The 21,489-nt window shown below is 42.0% G+C and overlaps 1 protein-coding gene across 1 annotated transcript in view; it reads right to left on the reverse strand.

Moving 5' to 3' along the window:
• ANXA4 (annexin A4) overlaps nucleotides 1-21,489 on the reverse strand; it is a gene marked incomplete at its 5' end in the record, with an annotated part of 31,281 nt that overhangs the window by 174 nt on the left and 9,618 nt on the right. Inside the window, 8 exon segments of the mRNA NM_001167639.1 lie at nucleotides 3,493-3,526; nucleotides 3,529-3,614; nucleotides 4,739-4,797; nucleotides 5,587-5,682; nucleotides 10,016-10,109; nucleotides 16,551-16,607; nucleotides 18,608-18,687; nucleotides 20,611-20,701. Of these exon segments, the coding sequence (NP_001161111.1) occupies nucleotides 3,493-3,526; nucleotides 3,529-3,614; nucleotides 4,739-4,797; nucleotides 5,587-5,682; nucleotides 10,016-10,109; nucleotides 16,551-16,607; nucleotides 18,608-18,687; nucleotides 20,611-20,701 (597 nt within the window).

Below are 21,489 nucleotides of genomic sequence, written 5' to 3' on the forward strand. Positions count from 1 at the left end.
ATATTTTTTAAAATGACATTTGTTACTTTTTATTACAAAAAGAATACCTATTCAATGTAGGAAATAAAGAGATAAAAAGAATATAAAAATCATCCCTAACTCCAACATCTAGAGATAACTATTCCTAACATTTTGGTTTTTGCATATCCTTCCAGAGTTTTTTTCTATACATATAGATTCCTATGTGATGGGATTGTAGTATTCTCCCATGTTCTGCTTTTTGACTTAATATAGCCTATTTCCCTATTTTAATTTGTTAAATATTCTTCATCATTCCTTAATAGTTACAGAGTCTTTCATTATACATAGGTATAATAACTTATTTGATCCCCCGTTTTGGAAACTTATGCTGTTTGTAATTTTTCACTATTATAAACACTGTTGCAATAAGCATATTATAATTTTTTGTGCTTTTTTTCTTTTTTTGGCCTTGCCCAAGGCATCTGGATGTTCCCAGACCCACACCACAGCCTTGAAGCCAGCCGCTGCAATGACAACATTGGATCCTTAACCCGCTGCACCAGGAAATCTTTTTTTTTTGTTTGCATTTTCTTAATGATTTATTTGGGATAAATTTTCATAAAATGGGAATTGCCAGATTAATGAACATGCATTTTATTTTAATATGGGTTGCAAAATAGCCTTCCAGAAAGGTACTGTAATTTCTACATAGAATTTTTCATGGTCTAATTATTAATAGATCAATTTTTGGTAGTGCTTCATGGACACTAGAAAAGATGGAATGCCTGTCTATAGGATTCAAAGTTTAATGTATATCTATTAAAATCAATCTTAATCTCATTCATCTGCCAAAGGATAAGGATATGTGAAAGTCTATCTAGCATAATATTTCCACCAAATACTTTTTGAGGCCTCAGGTTTCTTACTTATATATTTGACATGTAGTTTTGTGATAATTTAATCTCTGTTGTGACTTGTTGCCCTCATCAATATAAAATGATCCACTTTTTCCTAGTTAATGCCTATTCCTCTTAAATTCTTTATCACTTATAGTATAATCCTACCTTTCTTTTTTATTTGTCAAATGTTCTTTTCCTTGGCCTTTTTTTTTTAAAAAAAAGCTTCTAATGTATTACTGTATTTCAGCTGTTCCTAATAAATGGCATAGAGTAGGATTTTATATTTTTACCTAATTGGAGAGTTTATTATTATAACTTACATTTTAAATTTTACTTGTTTTTTTTTTCTATTATTTACTATTTTCTATTTCTCTCCTGCTCCTTCTGACATTTATTATTGAATGGGTAATGTATTTTTTTTTTTTTTTGCCTTTTTGTCTTTTTAGGGTTGCACACAAGGCATATGGAGGTTCCCAGGCTAGGGGTCTAATTGGAGCTGTAACCGCTGGTCTACACCACAGCCACAGCAACATGGGATCTGAGCTGCATCTGCAACCTACACCACAGCTCATGGCAACACCAGATCCTCAGCCCACTGAGTGAGGCCAGGGATGGAACCCGTGTCCTTATGGATACTAGTTGGGTTCATCAACCACTGAGCCACGAGGGGAACTCCATCCCTAAGGAAATTTGAAAACATGTAATAGCTAATAAGAGATATAGTTTATTTTTTAAACATTTATTGCCAAGTCGCCTCCTGGAAAAGTTAGACTAGTGTACAATGTTTCATAAGCGATAGAGAGTTTTTCCCAACCCTTTTTCAATGCTAGTATGATCTCTTTAAACTTTACTAAGATATTAAGTAAAAAATGATGATTTGTTTTTATTTATGATCCACTGTATATTATTAAGATTGAACACTGTACATACATATTTATTGCCCATTTGTGTTTCATCCTTCATAAAGCTCATGTTTTCTTTTTGGATTTTTCTCCTTTTTCTTAGTGATTTGCAGAAGCTTTCATATAGGGGTATTAACCGTATAGGTTACCAACATATTTTCCCATAGCTTCATTTATGGTCATCCTTGAATCTTAAAATTGTGTTACTTACAGTTAGTCTATATTTCAGCTCTGCAAAATAAAGTGACCTCACTGTCTGTACAGAAATAGAAACAAGTTCCTAAATGCCTTGTAGACATAATCATGAACTCTGTAGTTCAAAGCACCTAATAGTTATACCTCTCCCAGCTATAAGTAGGATTCAGAATATTTAATTCACAGGTCAAATCCTGATTTGACGTTTACTGTGCAGGCAACACCAGCTTCTAGGGAAATCGGTCTTGGCTCCATTCCTGAGGTACTTCTGGCTTCCTCAAGAAGGAAAATCCAGGAGTTCCCATCGTGGCGCAGTGGTTAACGAATCCGACTAGGAACCATGAGGTTGCGGGTTCGGTCCCTGCCCTTGCTCAATGGGTTAATGATCCGGCGTTGCCGTGAGCTGTGGTGTAGGTCGCAGACGCGGCTCGGATCCCGCGTTGCTGTGGCTCTGGCCTAGGCCGGTGGCTACAGCTCCGATTCAACCCCTGGCCTGGGAACCTCCATATGCCACGGGAGCGGCCCAAGAAATAGCAACAACAACAACAAAAGACAAAAGACAAAAAAAAAAAAAAAAAAAAAAGAAGGAAAATCCTAGGAGTTCCCATTGTGGTGCAGTGAAAATGAATCCGACTAGTATCCATGAGGGTTTAATCCCCACCCTCACTCAGTGGGGATGTGGTGTTGCTGTGAGCTGTGGTGTGGGCCAGGAGCTGTAGCTCTGATTCAGCCCCTAGCTTGGGAATTTCCATATGCCGTGTGTGTGGCCCTAAAAAGAAGAAAAAAAAAAAAAAAAAAAGAGGCCAAATCCCAGTGATGAGGGATTTTGAGGGATGTGAGCCATTTCTCGTCATTCCCATGCCATGTTAGGACTCCTAGCAGTCTGGTGCAGGTAAAGAACAGCAATCCAGGATACTCTACCATGCTTTCCCATATTTCCAGCAGAACTCCGCGGGCCTTGGATGGGGTTCTAGATGATGGATTCAGGTGCTTATCTTTTATTGTAAGCAGACAGAAATGGAAATCGCACCATTCATTAACATATAATCTCTGTCTGGGGTCAACATGAAATAATTACTATATTTAGAGGGCAAACCTCTCCAGCTTCTAACCTGGCAGAAATTTAAACATCTGTGTGAAAAGAGAGAGACTGGAAATATCTGAATGAGAGTACCAGCTTTAAAGGGAATGATATCTACCAAGAAGGATAAGAAGCATCTAAATCCCTAGGTCAGAACTCCTTCCTTTCATCAGAGCTTTCCCCCGGCCGAAGCAAAGCTCCTGTGACCTACCTTTTTTTTAAGAGTATAATTAAGTTGTAGTGCTATGTCAATTTCTGCTGTACAGCACAGTGACCCAGTCATACATATATATGCATTCTTTTCTCCTGTTACCTTCTATCATGTTCTACCCCAGAGACTGGACAAAGTTGGTCCAGTAGGACCATGACCATGCATTCTAAACATAATAATTTGCATCTACCAACCCCAAACTCCCCATCCATCCCGCTTCCTCCCCCAACCCCCGTGACCTACCTTGATGAAGGAGTAGAGAGACTTGCCATAGAGTTCTTGAAGTTTGCCCGGATGTCCATCATGTCAATCTCCGCTCGAGAAACCATCACTCTGATGAGGGTGTTGTCATCAGTGCCCAAGCCCTAAGGAAGACACAAGATCCCTGCACACAAAGCCGAGCTGCTTTTCAGACAGTGCTCCCTGTTAGTCTATCAAGGGAAGACCACACACGGCTCTGCTGGTGACTCTTGCACCACAACCTTAGAGGCCTGTGGACTATCCCTCTTCACCACGGAGTTTAAGTCTTCTCTCAACTTACCTTTCCAACACTCTGTGTTCTGAGCAGAGAAGACTGCTCTCTGCCCTTCCAAGGACATACCATGTTCTCTGGTCTGCCTGCAATACCTCCAATGATCCCCCACCATATCATCCTTCTCTTCCCACCTTTACCTTCCTTCCTACCATGTGAAATCCTCCCTTGTAAAACTTCCTCTAAGGTCCTGCTCACATATACCAACTTCTTTATATATATTCTTTTCTGATCCTCACCCCTGACACTTTTTTTTTCCTTTGCTTTCTAGGGCCATATCCATGACATATGGAAGTTCTCAGGCTAGGGGTGGAATCAGAGCTGTAGCTGGAGCCTACACCACAGCCACAGCAATGCTGGATCCAAGCCACATCTGAGACCTATGTCACAGCTTGTGTCAACACCGGATCCTTGACCCACTGAACGAGGCCAGGGATTGAACCCTCATCCTCATGTGTAGTAATCGGGTTCTTAACCTGCTGAGCCACAACGGGAACTCCAGCAAGGACTGCATTTTGATCTTTCTTGCCCCTCCCATAGTTCTTAGCAAGGGCACTCAAGCTTACACAGAGTACAATGTATGGGTAGAGCTAGGGTTCTGAAGCCTGTTCCATGACTTTCCTCACTTAGGACCTTGGGAAAATAGACTCTTCTGCTCTATGCCTCAGTTTCCTCAACCTGTAAAATGGAAGATAATGGTACCTGCCCCATAGAGCTGTGGTGGGGATAAAATCAATCTATATGTATAAAGCATTAGGGACAGTGATCACACATTGTAAGTACTCAACAAATATAACCTAGCAATATTATTAGCAAGCACTCAGTGAATTATTTCAAGAATTGAACTGAACAGCTCAGCTGATTATGGCTAAATTGTGGGGGAGACATAAGTAAGCTTAGGAAGGTAGATATCAGGCTTGTCAGAGCCATTCAGATGCAAACAATGAGGCCATTTACCTTCATGGATTTATAAAGCCTTTCAGCAAAATATGCAGATTTGTTCCTCATGCACTTTACTGTCAAGAGATTTAAAAAAAGAAAAAATAAAGAAATGAAAAGATTACCGATAAAATCTATGAGAAAAACATGACAGTTGTTCCCCCAGTCTCTACAAAGGTATGAAATAGTATCTCTTGATTGCTTTGTTGGAAAATGTAGCCAAAGTTGTATGAGCATAGGTTATGCTAAAAGCATTTTCACAGATGGAAAGTACTCTAAATTTATTGTCAAGTTCCTGCAGAAATAATTAATAAGGGTCATTAAAGCAAAATGCAGCATATAATTTCAAAATTATTGTTACTATCTGTACCATATGAAATAGTAATTCTAAACATATACAGACTTGCAAGATGCAGCTAGTGTAGTATTTATCCTTTCCTCCTGCTGCGCGTAGCACTGGGAACTATGTCTAGTCACTTATCATGGAGCATGATAATGTGAGAAAAAAGAATGTATACATGTATGTGTGACTGGGTCACCATGCTGTACAGTAGAAAATTGACAGAACACTGTAAACCAGTTATAATGGAAAAAAAAAATCATATACAAAAAAGGATTATCCTTTCCATGTATAGAGATATAAAGGCACAGAGGTTATAAAATATATAAAGCCATGTGGTACAATAATAATCAGGTTGTATATAATATTTCTTGCTTAAAATTCTGGATCACACATCATGAATGATTTAAACAATTTTTTTTATTCCTAAAGAAAACTATCTGGGACCCTCATGACAACAAGCTGGTAATACAGAGGAAAGTCTATCAACATTGGTTTTTCCTCTCCCCACGCCCTCCCAGCTTACCTATGGCCAACAGAGCATCTTCAAAGCTACCAGATGTTTCAGATTTAATACTCTGTTCAATATCCTTCTGTGATATCCTTTTGTATTCATCAAACACTACAAACAAGAACAAAATGAAATGATAAATACTAAAAAAGAGCAAGAGGAAACTAAAATTTATGGAGAACTGAATGAGCCTCTTTTAAGTAGGCCGCATTGTTTATTCATATTTCAAGAGGAAACTAATTAGCAATGTGGGTGAGAACCAGGAGGCACAGGGTGAGTGGAATGGGCTGGAGAAGTAGGAATACCATGAATCTTAGAGGACATCAGGAAAGTCCTTTCCCTTATGTGAGACCCTGTTTTCTCACACATAAAATGGAGATAACATCTGGAGAGACTTGCTTTCTTTTCTCATTGTTCTCATCATTTCCTTAATAAGCAGAATGTGTCGCTTTTGTAATTTTGGCCTTGGCAATCACCTGCATGTTCATCTTCCTTTTCGTTCATCAAAACTAGAGCAATTCCTATTTACTACAGCCAAGACATGGAAGAAACCTAACTGTCCCCTGATAAAGATGAATTGATAAAGAAGATGTGGTATATTTATACAATGGAATATTACTCTGCCATAGAAAGAATGAAATAATGCCATTTGCAGCAACATAGATGAACCTAGAGATTACAAATGAAGTAAGTCAGAGAAGCACAAATATTATGATATCACTTATAAGTGGAATCTAAAAAATGATACAAATGAACTTATTTACATAACAGAAATAATCTCACAGACATAAAAAACAAACTTATGGTTACCAAAGGAAAAGGTGGGGGAAGGAAAAATTAGGAGTTTGGCATTAGCAAATACAAAATGCTATGTATAAAATAGGAGTTCCCCGTTTAGTGCAATCTGACTGCAGTGGCTTAAGTTGCTTTTGAGGTGTGGGTTTGACCCCTGGCTTGGCACAGTCAGTTAAAGAATCCAGCACTGCCACGTTGCAGTGAGCGTCACAGCTCGGATTCAGTCCCTGGCCTGGGACCGTCTATATGCTGCAGGTACAGCCATTTAAACAAAAAAAGAAAAAGATAAATAACAATGTCCTACTCTATACTTAATATCTTGTAATAACCTAAAACGGAAAGGAATCTGGAGACGAATATATATATACATATTTATATATACCTCCTGGTTGCTAATTAGTTTCCTTTTGAAGTATGCCAAAGAATACTCAGAGTGGTCTAGTTAAAACCTGTTCATTCTCTCCATATATATATAATCAATCACTCTGCTGTACACCAGAAACTAACACACCATTGTAAGTAACTATACTTCAATTACAACAAAAACCTTGAGCAAGTCAACCTCTTCAAAACGGAGTCATGTTTGATAACAGCAGGTTGCATCATTTAACAGACTTTAACATAGTTAGAAAATGCCCTCCTTTTTACCAAGTATTTTTGAACGTTATGAACACATTTTCTTCTCCTGCCACCTCCTTCTGGAGCCTTAGAATGGCTTTCTGTTGTTTATCTTCTGAACATTGGCCTTCTTTGGGATGCTACCCCATCTCCCTATTGGAGTGATTCTCACAGAGCTGTCAATCCAGGGACACCCTTGCCCACTAAAACATACCACAGCTCTAACAAATGAGTGAGCAGTTCATCCAACCAGGACCCACCAATCTTATCTCCCTGGGAATTTTTAAATCGAGCAGATCATGAGGCAGGCCCAAAGCACTGAGTCATCATTAACCTCAGAGAACCTAAGAATCACCTGGGAAACCTGTTCACCTCCTTGGAGGTCATGCTCAGAAATTCTAAGTCAGCCAGTCTGAAGTAGGGGTTCAAAAATCAGCATTTTATCATTATTATTATTGGCTTTTTAAGGCCGCACCTGTGGCATGAAAGTTCCCAGGTCAAAGCAAAACTGCAGCTGCTGGTTTAAGCCACAGCAGCAGGGGATCCAAACCATGTCTGTGATCTACACCACAGCTCACAGCAACACTGGATCCCTAACCTACTGATTGAGGCCAACGATCAAACCTGCATCCTCATGGATGCTAGTCAGATTTGTTAACCACTGAGCCACAACGGGAACTCCAAGAAACAGCATTTTAAATGGAGACCATATTTTAAAAAACTCTGCCTTAGAAATAAATCCATGACTTCTTTCTACTGAGGTCCCAAGAACTGCCTTGATTATTACTCTTTTTTTTTTTTTTTGTCTTTTTGCCGCTCCCTCGGCATATGGAGGTTCCCAGGCTAGGGGTTGAATCGGAGCTGTAACCACCGGCCTAAGCCAGAGCCACAGCAACGAGGGATCCGAGTCGCGTCTGCGACCTACACCACAGCTCACAGCAACGTCGGATCGTTAACCCACTGAGCAAGGGCAGGGACTGAACCCGCAACCTCATGGTTCCTAGTCGGATTCGTTAACCACTGCGCCACGACGGAAACTCCGGAACTCCTGATTATTATTCTTTGTCAAGCTGTTCAGCTGTCCCTTCAATTCAACGGGCTGCTAGTATTTTGCATTTTCCTTCTTGTCCCATTCTACATTATTTCCTCTTTTCCTAAGTAATTATTCAGTTGTGTATTGCTTGGAATTAAAAAAGATAATTGACACATTTTCTGAGCCTCAGTCTTCTCCACTATAAAATGGCTGCTTCATTGGGATGTTATAAGAAACAATGCTTATAAGATGCTTATCTCTGCACCTAGAAGATAGCAAATTAACAAACTCTTAGTTATTATGAATCCTCATTATTACTGTTGGTGGGTAAGAAGATTATAACATTTTCCTAATTCAGATAATGCTTAAAAGATTTCTTCCATTGGTTTATACACAGATGTTTTATAACTGCCCAACTATTGACTTGTGCCTGGAAGCAAAAATTGGTATAAATGATTCCGTCGTGCGCAGTGGTTAACGAATCGACTAGAACATGAGTTGCGGTCGGTCCTGCCTTGCTCAGTGGTTAACGATCGGCGTTGCGTGAGCTGTGGTGTAGTGCAGACGGCTCGATCCTGCGTTGCTGTGTTCTGCGTAGGGTGTACAGCTCGATTCGACCTAGCCTGGAATCCATATGCGGAGGCCAAAAAACAACAAAACAAAAAAAAAAAAAAAAAAAAAAAAAAAAAAAAAAAAAAAAAAAAAAAAAAAAATTGGTATAAATATATTGCATAAATCTGGCTTCTCAGGACCTGCAGTTCTTAGAAAATACCACTAGGAAGAGCTGGGCCTTTTAGTAATCAGGCAAAGGGAGGCAAAAAAATAAATAAATAAAAATAAGGAGCTGAGTCAGAAGCTGGAGCATCTGATGATAGCCTGCGACATTTATTAACTAGAGTAAGCGCCTACTGTCACTGTGGAATATGTGAAATGAATGCAACTTCCAAATGTGCTGTAATTTTAAATTACTTTTTTATGTTTTCAATTTAGCAAACTCATTTTTCTCAAATTTCCCATAAGTTTTGTAAATTGTGAGTGATTATATAGGCATGGTGAGTTTATAAAATTAGGATTATAGCAGAAGGACCTAAAAAGCTTACATAAAAGATGAAATATCTTATTAAACTCTTATTGCTACTTACAAGAAGAAAATAAACCTGAAAACAAATAGTCTACGATTGTATACTATCTTTTCCCCAAAGAAGTTAAAAGCACATTACAAAGACTAGCATTATCAGAAGCAAATTAGAAACTTTACACATAGGAAGTAAACTCTGAACTTATCTACTATTCATCTTCTGCAACATGCCCCCTAAAGAAATCACTTTTATTAGCTTTACAACTTGGATGTTAAATAGGAATAAATGTCAACCAACATTTCTCTTTTACTGCTTGCTGATGTACTGAAGATTTTCTTTTTGCCTTTTTTTTTTTGGTCTTTTTGCCATTTCTGGGGCTGCTCCCGTGGCATATGGAGGTTCCCAGGCTAGGGGTCGAATCGGAGCTGTAGCCACTGGCCTACACTAGAGCCAGAGCAATGCAGGATCCCAGCCACATCCGCGACCTACACCACAGCTCACGGCAACGCCAGATCCTTAACCCACTGAGCAAGGCCAGGGATCGAACCCGAAACCTCATGGTTCCTAGTTGGATTCGTTAACCACTGAGCCACCACAGGAACTCCCTGAAGATTTTTTTTTGTATGTAACTAAATTTAAATGGAGCTGCTTTAGAAAATGGACTATGAACTGACTACAAACAGGAATGTCAAACTTCGATGAACACACTACACATTTGCTATTTAGTCATGATTAATCTTTCAGAACGTGGCCCTCATGCACATTGTTGCACTCATAAATTTCTGAGGTAAGACAGCTAAGACAGTTCAGTACAATTAGGTCTTTGTACAAGTAAAGGAAAAAACGCTATCAATTATGGGTAATATAATTTTCACTATCTTTCAAATAGTTTCTTTGGAAAATGAGGCAAGTGCCTTACCATGCAACAAATGATTTCGATTCCGGGAACAGAGCACAGTTAGAAATTTCACCTCATCTGTCCCCCATTTCTTCTCTCCAGCCTCATACAGGTCCTGAAGCCAAACAAAGCACAAGCTTAAAACACAACAGAGAAGGTGCCAGGACATATGCAAATATTTCCAGAACTTCAAAGAGTAGAGTTGGCTTAGTTTTATTTTGTTGGTGATGGGGTGGGAGACTTGGCAGTGAGTGGAAATGACTCAGGACTTTTCCTTAGGCATAAGACTAATGGGTCTCTATGATATCTCCTTGAGAGTCAGGGCAAACAATAGTGGCTCCTGCTATGCAGACTACATAGTTATGTCTTAAGAGCCAAAAGGAATGACTTGGGCTGTCCCACAAAGTGGCCACTAACCACATGCAACTATTTACATTTTAATTAATTAGGAGTTCTTGTTGTGGCTCAGTGGTAATGAACCCCACTAGTAGCCATGAAGATGTGAGTTCGATTCCTGGCCCCGCTCAGTGGGTTAGGAATCCAGCATTGCCATGAGCTGCGGTATGCGTCACAGACGTGGCTCAGATCAGACATTGCTATGGCTGTAGCATAGGCTGGCAGCTACAGCTCTGATTCAACTCCTAGCCTGGGGACTTCCATATACCTCGGGTGTGGTCCTAAAAAAATTTTTTTTAATTTTTAAATTTTTTATTATTATTATTGCTTTTTAGGGCCGTACCTGAGGCATTTGGAGGTTCCCAGGCTAGGGGTCCAATTGGAGCTACAGCTGCCGGCCTATACCACAGCCACAGCTACACGAGATCCAACCCGTATCTTTGACCTAGACCACAGCTCATGGCAACGCCGGATCCTTAACCCACTGAGTGAGGCCAGGGATCAAACCCACTACCTCATGGTTCCTAGTTGGCTTCATTTCTGCTGCACATCGACAGGAACTCCTAAATTCTCAATTAATTAAAATTAAATAAAATTTAAAATTCAACTCCTCAGTCACATTAGCCATATTCCAAGTGCTCAGTGGCCACATGTGGCTAGTAGCTACTCATACCAGACACTGCTCATGGCAACAGGATGGCGATGGCGTCTGAGCTGTGGTGTAGGTCGCAGACGCAGCTCGGATCCCGAGTTGCCGTGGCTCTGGCATAGGCCGGCAGCAACAGCTCCGATTAGACCCCTAGCCTGGGAACCTCCATATGCAGAGGGTGCGGCCCTAGAAAAGACAAAACCAAACCAAACCAAACAGGAGTTCTTTTGTGGCGCAGCAGGTTAAGGATCAGCATTGTCACTGCAGTGGCTTGGGTCACTGCTATAGTGCTGGTTTTGTTCCCTGGCCTGGGAACCTCTACATGCTGTGGGCATGATCAAAAATTTTTTAAAAATTATAAAAACCAAATAAGCAGAAAATAACAAGTCTTGATGAGAATATAGAGAAATTGGAACCCTTGTGCTATGCTGGTGACAACATAAAATGATACAGCTACTATAGGAAATAGTATGGGTGACGTCTTCGTGGCTCCTATTTGACCCCTAGCCTGGGAACCTCCATATGCCGTGAGTGTGGGCCTAAAAAAAAAAAAAAAAAAATTAAATCTATTTGGAATTTATTATGAGGTCAGGTGAATGCAGGATCTAACTTTACTGCTTTCCAGATGGTTAGTCAACTGCCCCAACTCCACCAAGTAATCTGTCTTCTTCACTAACCTGAAATGCTCCCTGTATATTCTCTTCCTATATATTCTTAGTTTTGCTCTTAGACTTTTTTCTTTTTTGAGCTGCACCTGCAGCATATGGAAGTTCCCAGGCTAGAGGTTGAATAGGAGCTGCAGCCGCCTGCCTACACCACAGCCACAGCAATACCAGATCCAAGTTGCATCCTCAACCTGTGCCCCAACTCGAAGAGACACCAGATTCTTATCCCACTGAGTCAGGCCAGGGATCAAACCCACATCTTAATGGATACTAGTCAGATTCTTAACCCACTGGGCCACAGCAGGAACTCCTCTAGCCCTCTGTTTATCTCTGCTTGCCCTTCATCCAGCTCCATTTGCAGCTCCATTATTTTCTTTTTCTTTTTTTCCCCATTATTTTCTAATTGCATCTCTTCTTGTGTGTGGCTCTTGTTGAATTAAAATCCATCATTCCCTCATCTGTTTCAGGATCCACAGCAATCTGAACCTTGTTTCCTCCTTACAGTGTGCCCAGCTTTGCCTCCCTCTGTGCCTCAGTTTGTTAACAGGCCAGAGAGTGAGTTGGGGTGGGCTGATCTTCATGCTCTTTCATCCTGAAATGATGAATAGCTATCTAGTCCTAGTTTTGCCCCCAGAACAAGGGAAAGTGGATTCTTCTTAGAGCGCCTCACTTTTCCTTTGAATGGATTTCAAGCAAGAGGACTTGCTGCTAGTCCAGTGGGAGCAGCTGAGCCAGAGCTCTTGTCTTTTCTCTGGAGTTTTCCCATTTGCAGGAAGCCACTGTGCCTGCTTCCAGTGGGGGTATGTGCGTGTGTGTGTGTGTGTGTGTGTGTGTGTGTTTGTGTGTGCGCATGCGCTTCCTTTCTGTGGCAGGAATGGCCATCCCACATCCTTGGCCCAGCTTTGCTGCCCATCTGGTGTTTTAATGGCCCTCCTCCATAGTTTCCAGTGTCGATGTAGATTTTCTCTTTGCTCTATTTCCTGTTTTGTTTGTTTTTCAGAAGGGAATCAAATATGTGCCATCTTAGAACAAAAGCTTCGAAGGGCATCTTTAATGTTGTTTTAATATATTATGAATTTCTTTTTAAAGCAGGAATTCTGAACACTAACCTATTATTTCCTTGAATGCAATCTTCACCCCAAGAAAAGATAAAATTGGACTTGTAGATAATAGCTTCTCTGTATTTCAAATGTTCTACATTTTGTAATAAATTACTACCTAATTCCACTTGTCCTGATAATTCTTCTCATCTCAAACTCATTTAGTTTCCTATATCAAAATCCAGCCTCCATACCCAAAATCTATAAATGTCCCTCAACACTGACACAAGTTAAAGAGCAAAGGTTGAACAGATTTTTCTATTGTCTTATCTTGGAAGAGCTGAAACCAGAGCTGGAAGTTGTTCTCAAATCCTTTGCCTCTTTGTGAGCCTTGGAGGATCCAGAAAAAGCCGCTCCTGAATTCTACTCCTGCCCACCCCCACATACCCCCACTGCCCAAATTTGTTTGGAAGCACCTTTTCACCTGGTCACTTTCAAGGAGAACTGTGCTGCTTGAAAAACCCCTAAATACTTATTTGTTGAATTGCACGGTTTCTGTTTTGTTTTTTAAATTTAAGTATAAGTGACATATAATATTAGGCTAGTTTCAGGTGTAAAACATGATTTGATATTTGTATATATTGTGAATGATCACCATGAGTCTACTTACCATCTATCACCATACATAGTTGCAAAATTTTTTTTCTTTTTTGGCTGCCCCATGGCATATGGATTCCTGGGCCAGGGATCAGATTTGAGCCACAGCTGCAACCTGCTGCAGTTGTGAGCCATCCTATGATGAGGAGTGGTTTTTTTTTAAAACCTTTTTGGAGGGCCCCTCCTTCGCATATGGAAGGTTCCAGGCTAGGGGTCAACACCAGATTGGAGCCACATCTGTGACCTATGCCACAGCTCACAGCAATGCTGGGTCCTTAACCCACTGAGTGAGGCCAGGGATCGAACTTGCATCCTCATGGATACTAGTAAGGTTCATTCCACTGAGCCACAATGGGAACTCCTAGGACTTTTAAGATCTATTCTCTTTGGGGAGTTCCCACTGTGGCACAGTGGGTTAAGAATCGAACTGAGGTGGAAGTACAGGTTCAATCCCCACCCAGTGTAGTGGGTTAAATGATCCAGTGTTGCAGCAGCTATGGCATGGGGTGTAACTGTGGCTCAGATTTAATCGCTGGCCCAAGAACTTCCATATGCCATGGGTGCAGCCATTAAAAAAAAAAATTTATTCCCTTTGGAACTTTCAAATATGCAATGCAGTATTATTAACTGTAGTCCCCATGCTATGAATCACATCCTTATGACTTATTTTATAACAAAGTCTGTACCTTTTGACCCCCCTTTATCCATTTTGCCCACCCCATCCCTGCTTCTGGCAACCACCAGTCTGTTCTCTATATCTATGAGCTTGGGTTTTTTTTGGTTGTTGTTTGTTTAGATTTCACATCTAAGGGAGATTATACAGGTATTTGTCTTTCTCTTTCTGACTTATCTTACTTAGCATAATGCCCTTAAGGTTCATCCATATAGTTGTAAATGTTAAGATTTTATTCTTTTTTACGGCTGGATAGTATTATTCTACTGTATATATATATTATAATTTCTTTATCCATTCATCTATTGATGGGCACTTAGGCTGCTTCCATATCTTGGCTATTGTAAATACTACCATGATAAGGGGGTGCATGTATCTTCTCGAGTTTGTGTTTTCCTATTTTGTGTGGGAGGGGGATACCAGAAGTAAAATTGCTGGATTACGAGGTAATTCGAGTTAGTGTTTTCATATTTTGTGTGTGGGGAGGGAATACCAGAAGTAAAAATTTATTTAAAAAATAGTATTTTTTATTTTACTTAGGAAACTCCCTACTGTTTTCCACAGTAGCTGTACCTATTTACATTTCTACCAACAGTGCATAAGGGCTCTTTTTTTGTCACATCCTCACAACACTTGTTATTTGTTGTGTTTTTGATGACAACCATACTGTCAGGTACGAGATCATATCTCATTGTGATTTTGATTTGCACTTCCCTGACAATTAGTGATGTTGAGCATCTTTTCATGTGCTTGATCGCCATCTGTATGTCTTCAGAAAAATGTGTATTCATATCTTCTGCCCATTTAAAAATCAGATTTTTTTTTTTGCTGTTGAGTTGTGTGAGTTCTTTATAAAATACCAAATATCTGATAAAATATCAGATTTTAACCCTTTATCGGTTATGTTATTTGTAAATATTTTCTCCCATTCAGTAGGCTGCCTTTTCATTTTGTTGATGGTTTCTTTTGCTGTGGAGAAGCTTTTTAGTTTGTCCAATTTATTTATTTTTGCTTTTGTTGATTTTGCTTTTAGTGTTAGATTTAAAAAATCATTGCTAAGGAGTTCCTGTCGTGGCACAGTGGTTAACGAATCCGACTAGGAACCATGAGGTTGCGGGTTCGATCCCTGGCCTTGCTCAGTGGGTTAAGGATCCGGCGTTGCCGTGAGCTGTGGTGTAGGTTGCAGATGCGGCTCGGATCCCGAGTTGCTGTGGCTCTGGTGTAGGCCAGTGGCCACAGCTCCAATTAGACCCCTAGCCCGGGAATCTCCATATGCCTCGGGTGCAGCCCTGGAAAAAGACAAAAAAAAAAAAAAGCACAAAGCCTAGAGTTATTCCTGAAATAATGCCACCTTGTAAACCCACCAAAAAAGTGACAGTAGATACATTATTTCAGGAATAACTCTTCCTTTAAATTCAGGATTCACCTGGGCTATGGAGGTTCCTACTAATATGCCCCAAAATGATGTCCTTGAGGTAGCTGAAATTCATTTAAAAACTGGAGATTTACAGTGTTTTTAAAACTTTCTCCTTCCTCAAACCTTCTGGATTAAAGGCAGCTTCCTATATCTCCTATAGGGGATGGACTTCCCTGAGCCCTCAGAATTCTTAGGACCCATATACTCCTCTCCCTTCTGGTAAAAGCAAAAGGTTTTTTCTCCACAGGATCTCTAGTGGTTCATAACTCACATACTGAAAGGGACCAATTTCTCTCTAAACTTAAATATTGGCTAAGAGTACAGAGTTTAGATCCAAAATGCCTAGGTTCAAACCCCAGTTCTGCCATGAATTATCTGTGTGAACTTGAGCAAGGTACTTGACTTCTCTGAACCTCAATTTCCTTGTCCATAATGTGGGGACAGCAATACTTACTTCATACGGTTATTGCAAGGATTCAATGACAGAATTCATGTAAAGAGCTTAGGATAGTGTTTGGTGCCTGCTAAGGACCAATTTTTCAGTAGCTATTATTATGAGTGCTATCTGGCCACAGTAAATAGACCAGAGGTTGGTGCCAGGTCAGCCATCAGTGGGCTGGGTGCCAGGAAAACAACTGCCTCTTGGGGGTTGGTATTAGTTTTACCCAACAGGGTACTTGCTGGGCCATAGGTGACCCTCACATAGGTTGAGGTAAATGTTCTCTTTGGGGAAGTAAAAATGTGAGGTGAACAAAGTAAAGGCAGGTCCCTTTACTTCCAAGTGATTCAGAAGATACTCCATGGCCCAGTGGGACAGCCACCACAGTCCCAATGGCAGGAAATCTGGAATGCAGGCATGGTTATATAATGGTGCCCCATGCTACCCCCAAGCCCCAGGTATCTCTGCATGAAACTTCTGCTATTAAAGGTCATCTGTGGGAATCTTTTCTCATAACACATCCCAGCCTGGTCCGCATACACTGAACTATAAGAAGGTGTCCACCAGTTCAGGTCTGCCTTAATGGCAAAAGAGAAGAAAGAAGCTGCAGTTCTACTAACCTGGGCATCCTGTCTCACGAGAGCATCATCCAGATAATTTCCTTCATCTCTGCCACCCTGAGGATGAGGGGGGGAAAAAAACAAAGAGACTGAGAGAGGATCCTAAAAGATTTGGGGGCTATGATAAGACAGAACCCAAGGACAAGGGAATTAGACAAAGGGGTCATGACTCCAGCCTAGGAAGAGAGGACAGATGTCCTCGAATGTGCTTAGGTTATGCCCATGGCTCTGATCGGACCCAGCCAGAGGGCAAGCCCGGTGTGGCTCCCTGATGTTGCCTGGTGTCTCTGCCAGTTGAAGGGGCAGGAGGTAGCTTCTCCCTCCCTGACTATCCCTTCCTCTTCCTCACCTCCGCCTACACCCATGTCTCCCCAGCTGACTTATGCCTTCCTACCCAGCAAGTCTACCCTGATCAATTCTGCCAAATGAGGGAGGGGAAGGGAGGAGAATCAAGAGACCCTGGGACCAATGGTGGGGCTTGCAGAGCACCTGAAAGTGCCCCGTTCCTTACCAGTACCAGTACTGGGAGGGCAGGGTTCAAGCCAGGGAAGGATGCCAAAGAGCGGCAAAAGGGGCTACATTCTGCCAGCCTGTAAGACTCTATTATTGTTATGCTGCCAATACGCTGTGGTCTAGGCATGTTTCAGCAGTGGTAAAATTGGAAGGAAAAGAAAAAGTGGGTAGGAAATAAGAAACGCAGGCCAGGAGTTCCTATCATGGCTCAGTGGAAAGGAATCTGACTAGTATCCACAACAACGATGCAGGTTCAGTCCCTGGCCTTGCATGTGGGTTAAGGATCCGGCGTTGCCATGAGCTGTGGTATAAGTCACAGACACAGCTTGGATCTGGTGTTGCTGTGGCTGTGGTTTAGGCCAGCAGCTACAGCTCAGATTCGACTCCTAGCCTGGGAACCTCCATATGTCATGAGTGTGGGCCTAAAAAGACAAAAATAAAAAATAAAGAAAAGCAGACCAGCATTATTAAGTAAATAGCAGAGACAGAGGGAAATGGGAGTCAGAGGTGGGCTTCTGCTTTGGTTGTTGGAAGAATAGCAACGATATTAATAGGAAAAGACAAGCCAGGAAGAAGAGCTAGTTTGGAGGGAAAATGTGCTCAGGTTTTAGTTGGAGGATTGATTTGAGGTAATGGCAGAATATACAGAAGGAAACATCTAAAAAGCAGTGAGAAATGAGTCTCTTACTCAGGAAGGAGGTCAGGGATAAGGATGAAATTGTGGAGTTGTGTGAGACACCTTGCAAATCCTTCTCTTTTCTGACACCCCTGCTCCCACACTAGCCCAGTCCCGCTTTTTTCTCATCAGGAATACTGAGGCACCTCCCGCCTGGGCTCCCCGCCTCCACTCAAAGCCAAACCTTCAGAGGCTCCCCATTGCTCTCCAAATAAAGTGTAAAATCTTCCCAACATAGGATCCTGGTTCCTCTTTCCGCCCTGCTCCTAGAATTACCAGCCTGACCGCCCAGCCCAATGGATCCCTGAACACACCCAGTGTTTCCTGCCTCCTTGATTGATGTTCTTCCCGCCTGGAAGGTACCTACCCACACCCCTGCCTCGTGAAATCCTAGCAACCCTCAGAGTCCTCTCTCACTCAGCACCTCTGCCATGAAGCCTTTTCAGTGATCCCACAACCAAGATCTCTCCTTGAACCTTCCTTTTACTCCGTGCCTCTTTTTTGACACTTCCTTTCATGCCTTTGTTACAGCAACCTCTGGACTTGCTATCCCCCTTTAGGCAATATAAACTCTTAAAGCCCAGGACTGCCTCTTCATCATGTTCCTAACTTTCAGTGCACTGAGGAATGATTAAGAGGACCTGGCAGGTACTGGGTATTTGTACATACAACTGAGAACAAATGGGCAGACATGAGTCTTTAAAGGAGAGAAGATAAAATGACAGGAAGGCCCCCCCAAAAAACCCACAGGGGAAAAGTCACAGTCAGGAGACTGAAAGGATAAAACAGGCTGGAAAAGAGGATAGAGAGTAAGCATCTTAATGAAACCCGATCCCGCCAAAAGCAGCCAATGGAGGGAGCAACTCACAGCGGACAGAGACACCAGCACCCGCTGGAACATGAACGACGTGTCAGAGCGAATGTCATCTTCAAGGCTCCGCCCATATTCTGGCAAGAGAACACAATCAGCCACATCAGAATAAAGGATCCTGCCCGACCCTGGGCCACACCCCAGAGCTTTCCATCCTCCCCAAACCAGCTTGTTTCTTAAAGTGGCTTGTCATGAGGTTTTTGAGCCCACATACAGTTTTCCAGTCAACTTTGGTAAAATAGTCAAGGTAGGTTTAGCTTGTCCTTAGAGGGGAAGTGAGATGTTCCTGCTCCTTAAATTGGGGGATCAATAAAGTGGGGCTGTGATCCCCACTCAGTGCTTCCTTCTGTCCTGACTGTGGTTTGCAGTAATGTGGAGAACCAGTTGAGCAGCATGTGGAAAGGCAGACAGAGCAGTTTCTGAAGCTGCGTTTGGGGACGGAGGCGGCTGTCCAGGGGAGGAAGACTCGTATTGGGCAGATGTGGGGACCCAGCACTAGAACTAGACTCCCAAGGTTGAGAATCTCCTGCTCTGGACACTTGCCAAAAACTCGTAATATTTTGTTTTCTTTCTACCAAAGTGCACATGCTTATTACAGAAAACTTAGGAAAAAAGAAATAAGTAAAATGAAGGGAGAAAACCAAACCAAACCAACCAACCAAACAAAAAAAAAGCCTCACCATAATCTAATCCCACAGAAATAATAATCATTAACATTTTGGTAAATATCCTTCCTCGTTCACACCTATTATTTTTCTCTTCTTTAAAACTGGGACCACAGCATACCATTCTCTGATTTGTCATTTTCACCCATCCCTACACCATAACCATTTAATGTAATTTAATATCCTTCAGTGTACTTTGTTCTCTTATATGTATTTGTCTTTTTAGGGGCTCACGCAAGGCATATGGAAGTTCCCGGGCTATGGGTCAAAGTGGAGCTACAGCCGCCAGCCTATGCCACAGCCACAGCAATGCAGGATCCAAGCTGCATCTGCCACCTACACCACAGCTCATAGCAACGTTAGATCCTTAACCCACTGAGTGAAGCGAGGGATTGAACCCATGTCCTTCATGGATACTAGTCGAGTTCGTTACCGCTGAGCCACAACAGGAACTCCTTAGTGTAAGTTTTGATCACCACGTAATAGCCCATTGCGGGCGTGTACCAGATTTTGTTCAGCTAATCTACTACTATTGGACATTCTAAGCTAATAGAAATAGTAATGAATAAACACTGTGGGATCTAAATCTTTTTGCATTTTTTTATTATATTCTTAGGCCAAAGGCATGTATCTTTTAAAGACTCCTCATATGTATTACCTGCTGGAGATTTTTAAGAGGGGAGTAAATGGCTATCACTGTGAGATAGCTAAGATGCTGGGCAAGACTGCTCCTGCAGGCCATTCCTGGAGGGCTAAGATGCAATGGTGCTACCAGTTCTGAACAAACACCTTTGATTCTCTGCTTGATCCTAAGGAAAGCTTTCCAGCTTTCAGGGTAATAAAAAATTTTGCTGGGTAGCCTAAGGTGAGTGGCAGGTGCACCTGAGAAGTCTTGAAAAGCCAACAGACTTTTTTTTTTTTTTTTTTTTTTTTGCTTTTTAGGGCTATACTTGTAGCATATGGAGGTTCCCAGGCTAGGGGTTGAATTGGAGCTACAGCTGCCGGCCTACACCACAGCCACAACCACGCCAGGTCCAAGCCGAGTCTGCAACCTACACCACAGCTCACGGCAACACCAGATCCCTAACCCACTGAGCAAGGCCAGGGATCGAACTTTCAACTTCATGATTCCTAGTTGGATTCGTTTCCGCTGCACCATGACAGGAACTCCCTCCAACAGACATGTATCTTGATGGGGATCTGCTGAGGGCAGAGCCTGGTCCTGAGGTCCCTCAGGGTCAGTGTTTCTATGAGGAGAGTCTATTCTGGTAACCACCTGCTGCTAGTCTAGTTCTCAGGGAGGCCTTGGCCAGGGCCACTGAGGATGCTACATACGCAGCTGATAGGTCTGGTTTATGCGCCGAATCTCCTCGGGCGTCCGGGAAGCCAGGATCTCAATCAGACAGCCCTCATCCGTGCCAGCTCCCTAAACACAAATCCCAGAGTAGAGGGTATTATAAATCAGTCTACCAAACTGAGTTCCAGAAACAGGAGGAATACAACCAAGAATCCACAGAGAATAAAGACAACTCACCAAGTTCCACCAACAGGATTTGCTCCTTTTTAGTTGTCCTATCCACATTCCAACATATTATCGTTATTAGCACTAATATTTATGGGCTGTTTCTAGGAGTTGGTTATTATGCCAGGTTAGGGACGGTCTCTGCTCTCTGGGGGTTTAGCCTTTCCTTGACCTCCCTGTACTTCTCCTTTGAAGGGCTGAATCTTCTGGCAAAGGTGTTCCCTCTTTGTTTTCCCAGAGCCTAGCCCAGAACCTTCCCCAAGGCTGAGGATTTATTGACATGGAGGAGGAGGGTAATTGTATTGGAATTTCATACTTGTCATTAAAAAACAGGAGATCCTGGCATAGGGCATAGTGGATCCAGCATCTAGGGAGGATGAAAACCCTTTTTTTCTGCCAGTTCTAAGCTTACAGCAGACCCAGAGGTGTCAGTCATACCTCGAAGTAGCTAATACTATAAGAAAGTTTCTGGAGTTGCACCAAAAGCACAAGCATAATCATTCCCCAGCAAGCCACGGGAAAGAGCAAATTATTCCTTAATTTGGGGGGCTACAACTTTTTTTTTGGCCACCCCGAGGCATATGGAGTTCCCAGGCCAGGGATCAGATCTGAGCCACAGTCACACCCAAGCTGCAGCCGCAGCAATGCAGATCCTCAATATACTGTGCCAGGCAGGGCACTGAACCCGAATT

Source organism: Sus scrofa, chromosome 3 (assembly GCF_000003025.6).
Source record: "Sus scrofa isolate TJ Tabasco breed Duroc chromosome 3, Sscrofa11.1, whole genome shotgun sequence".
In the NCBI taxonomy this organism is placed as follows: domain Eukaryota; kingdom Metazoa; phylum Chordata; class Mammalia; order Artiodactyla; family Suidae; genus Sus; species Sus scrofa.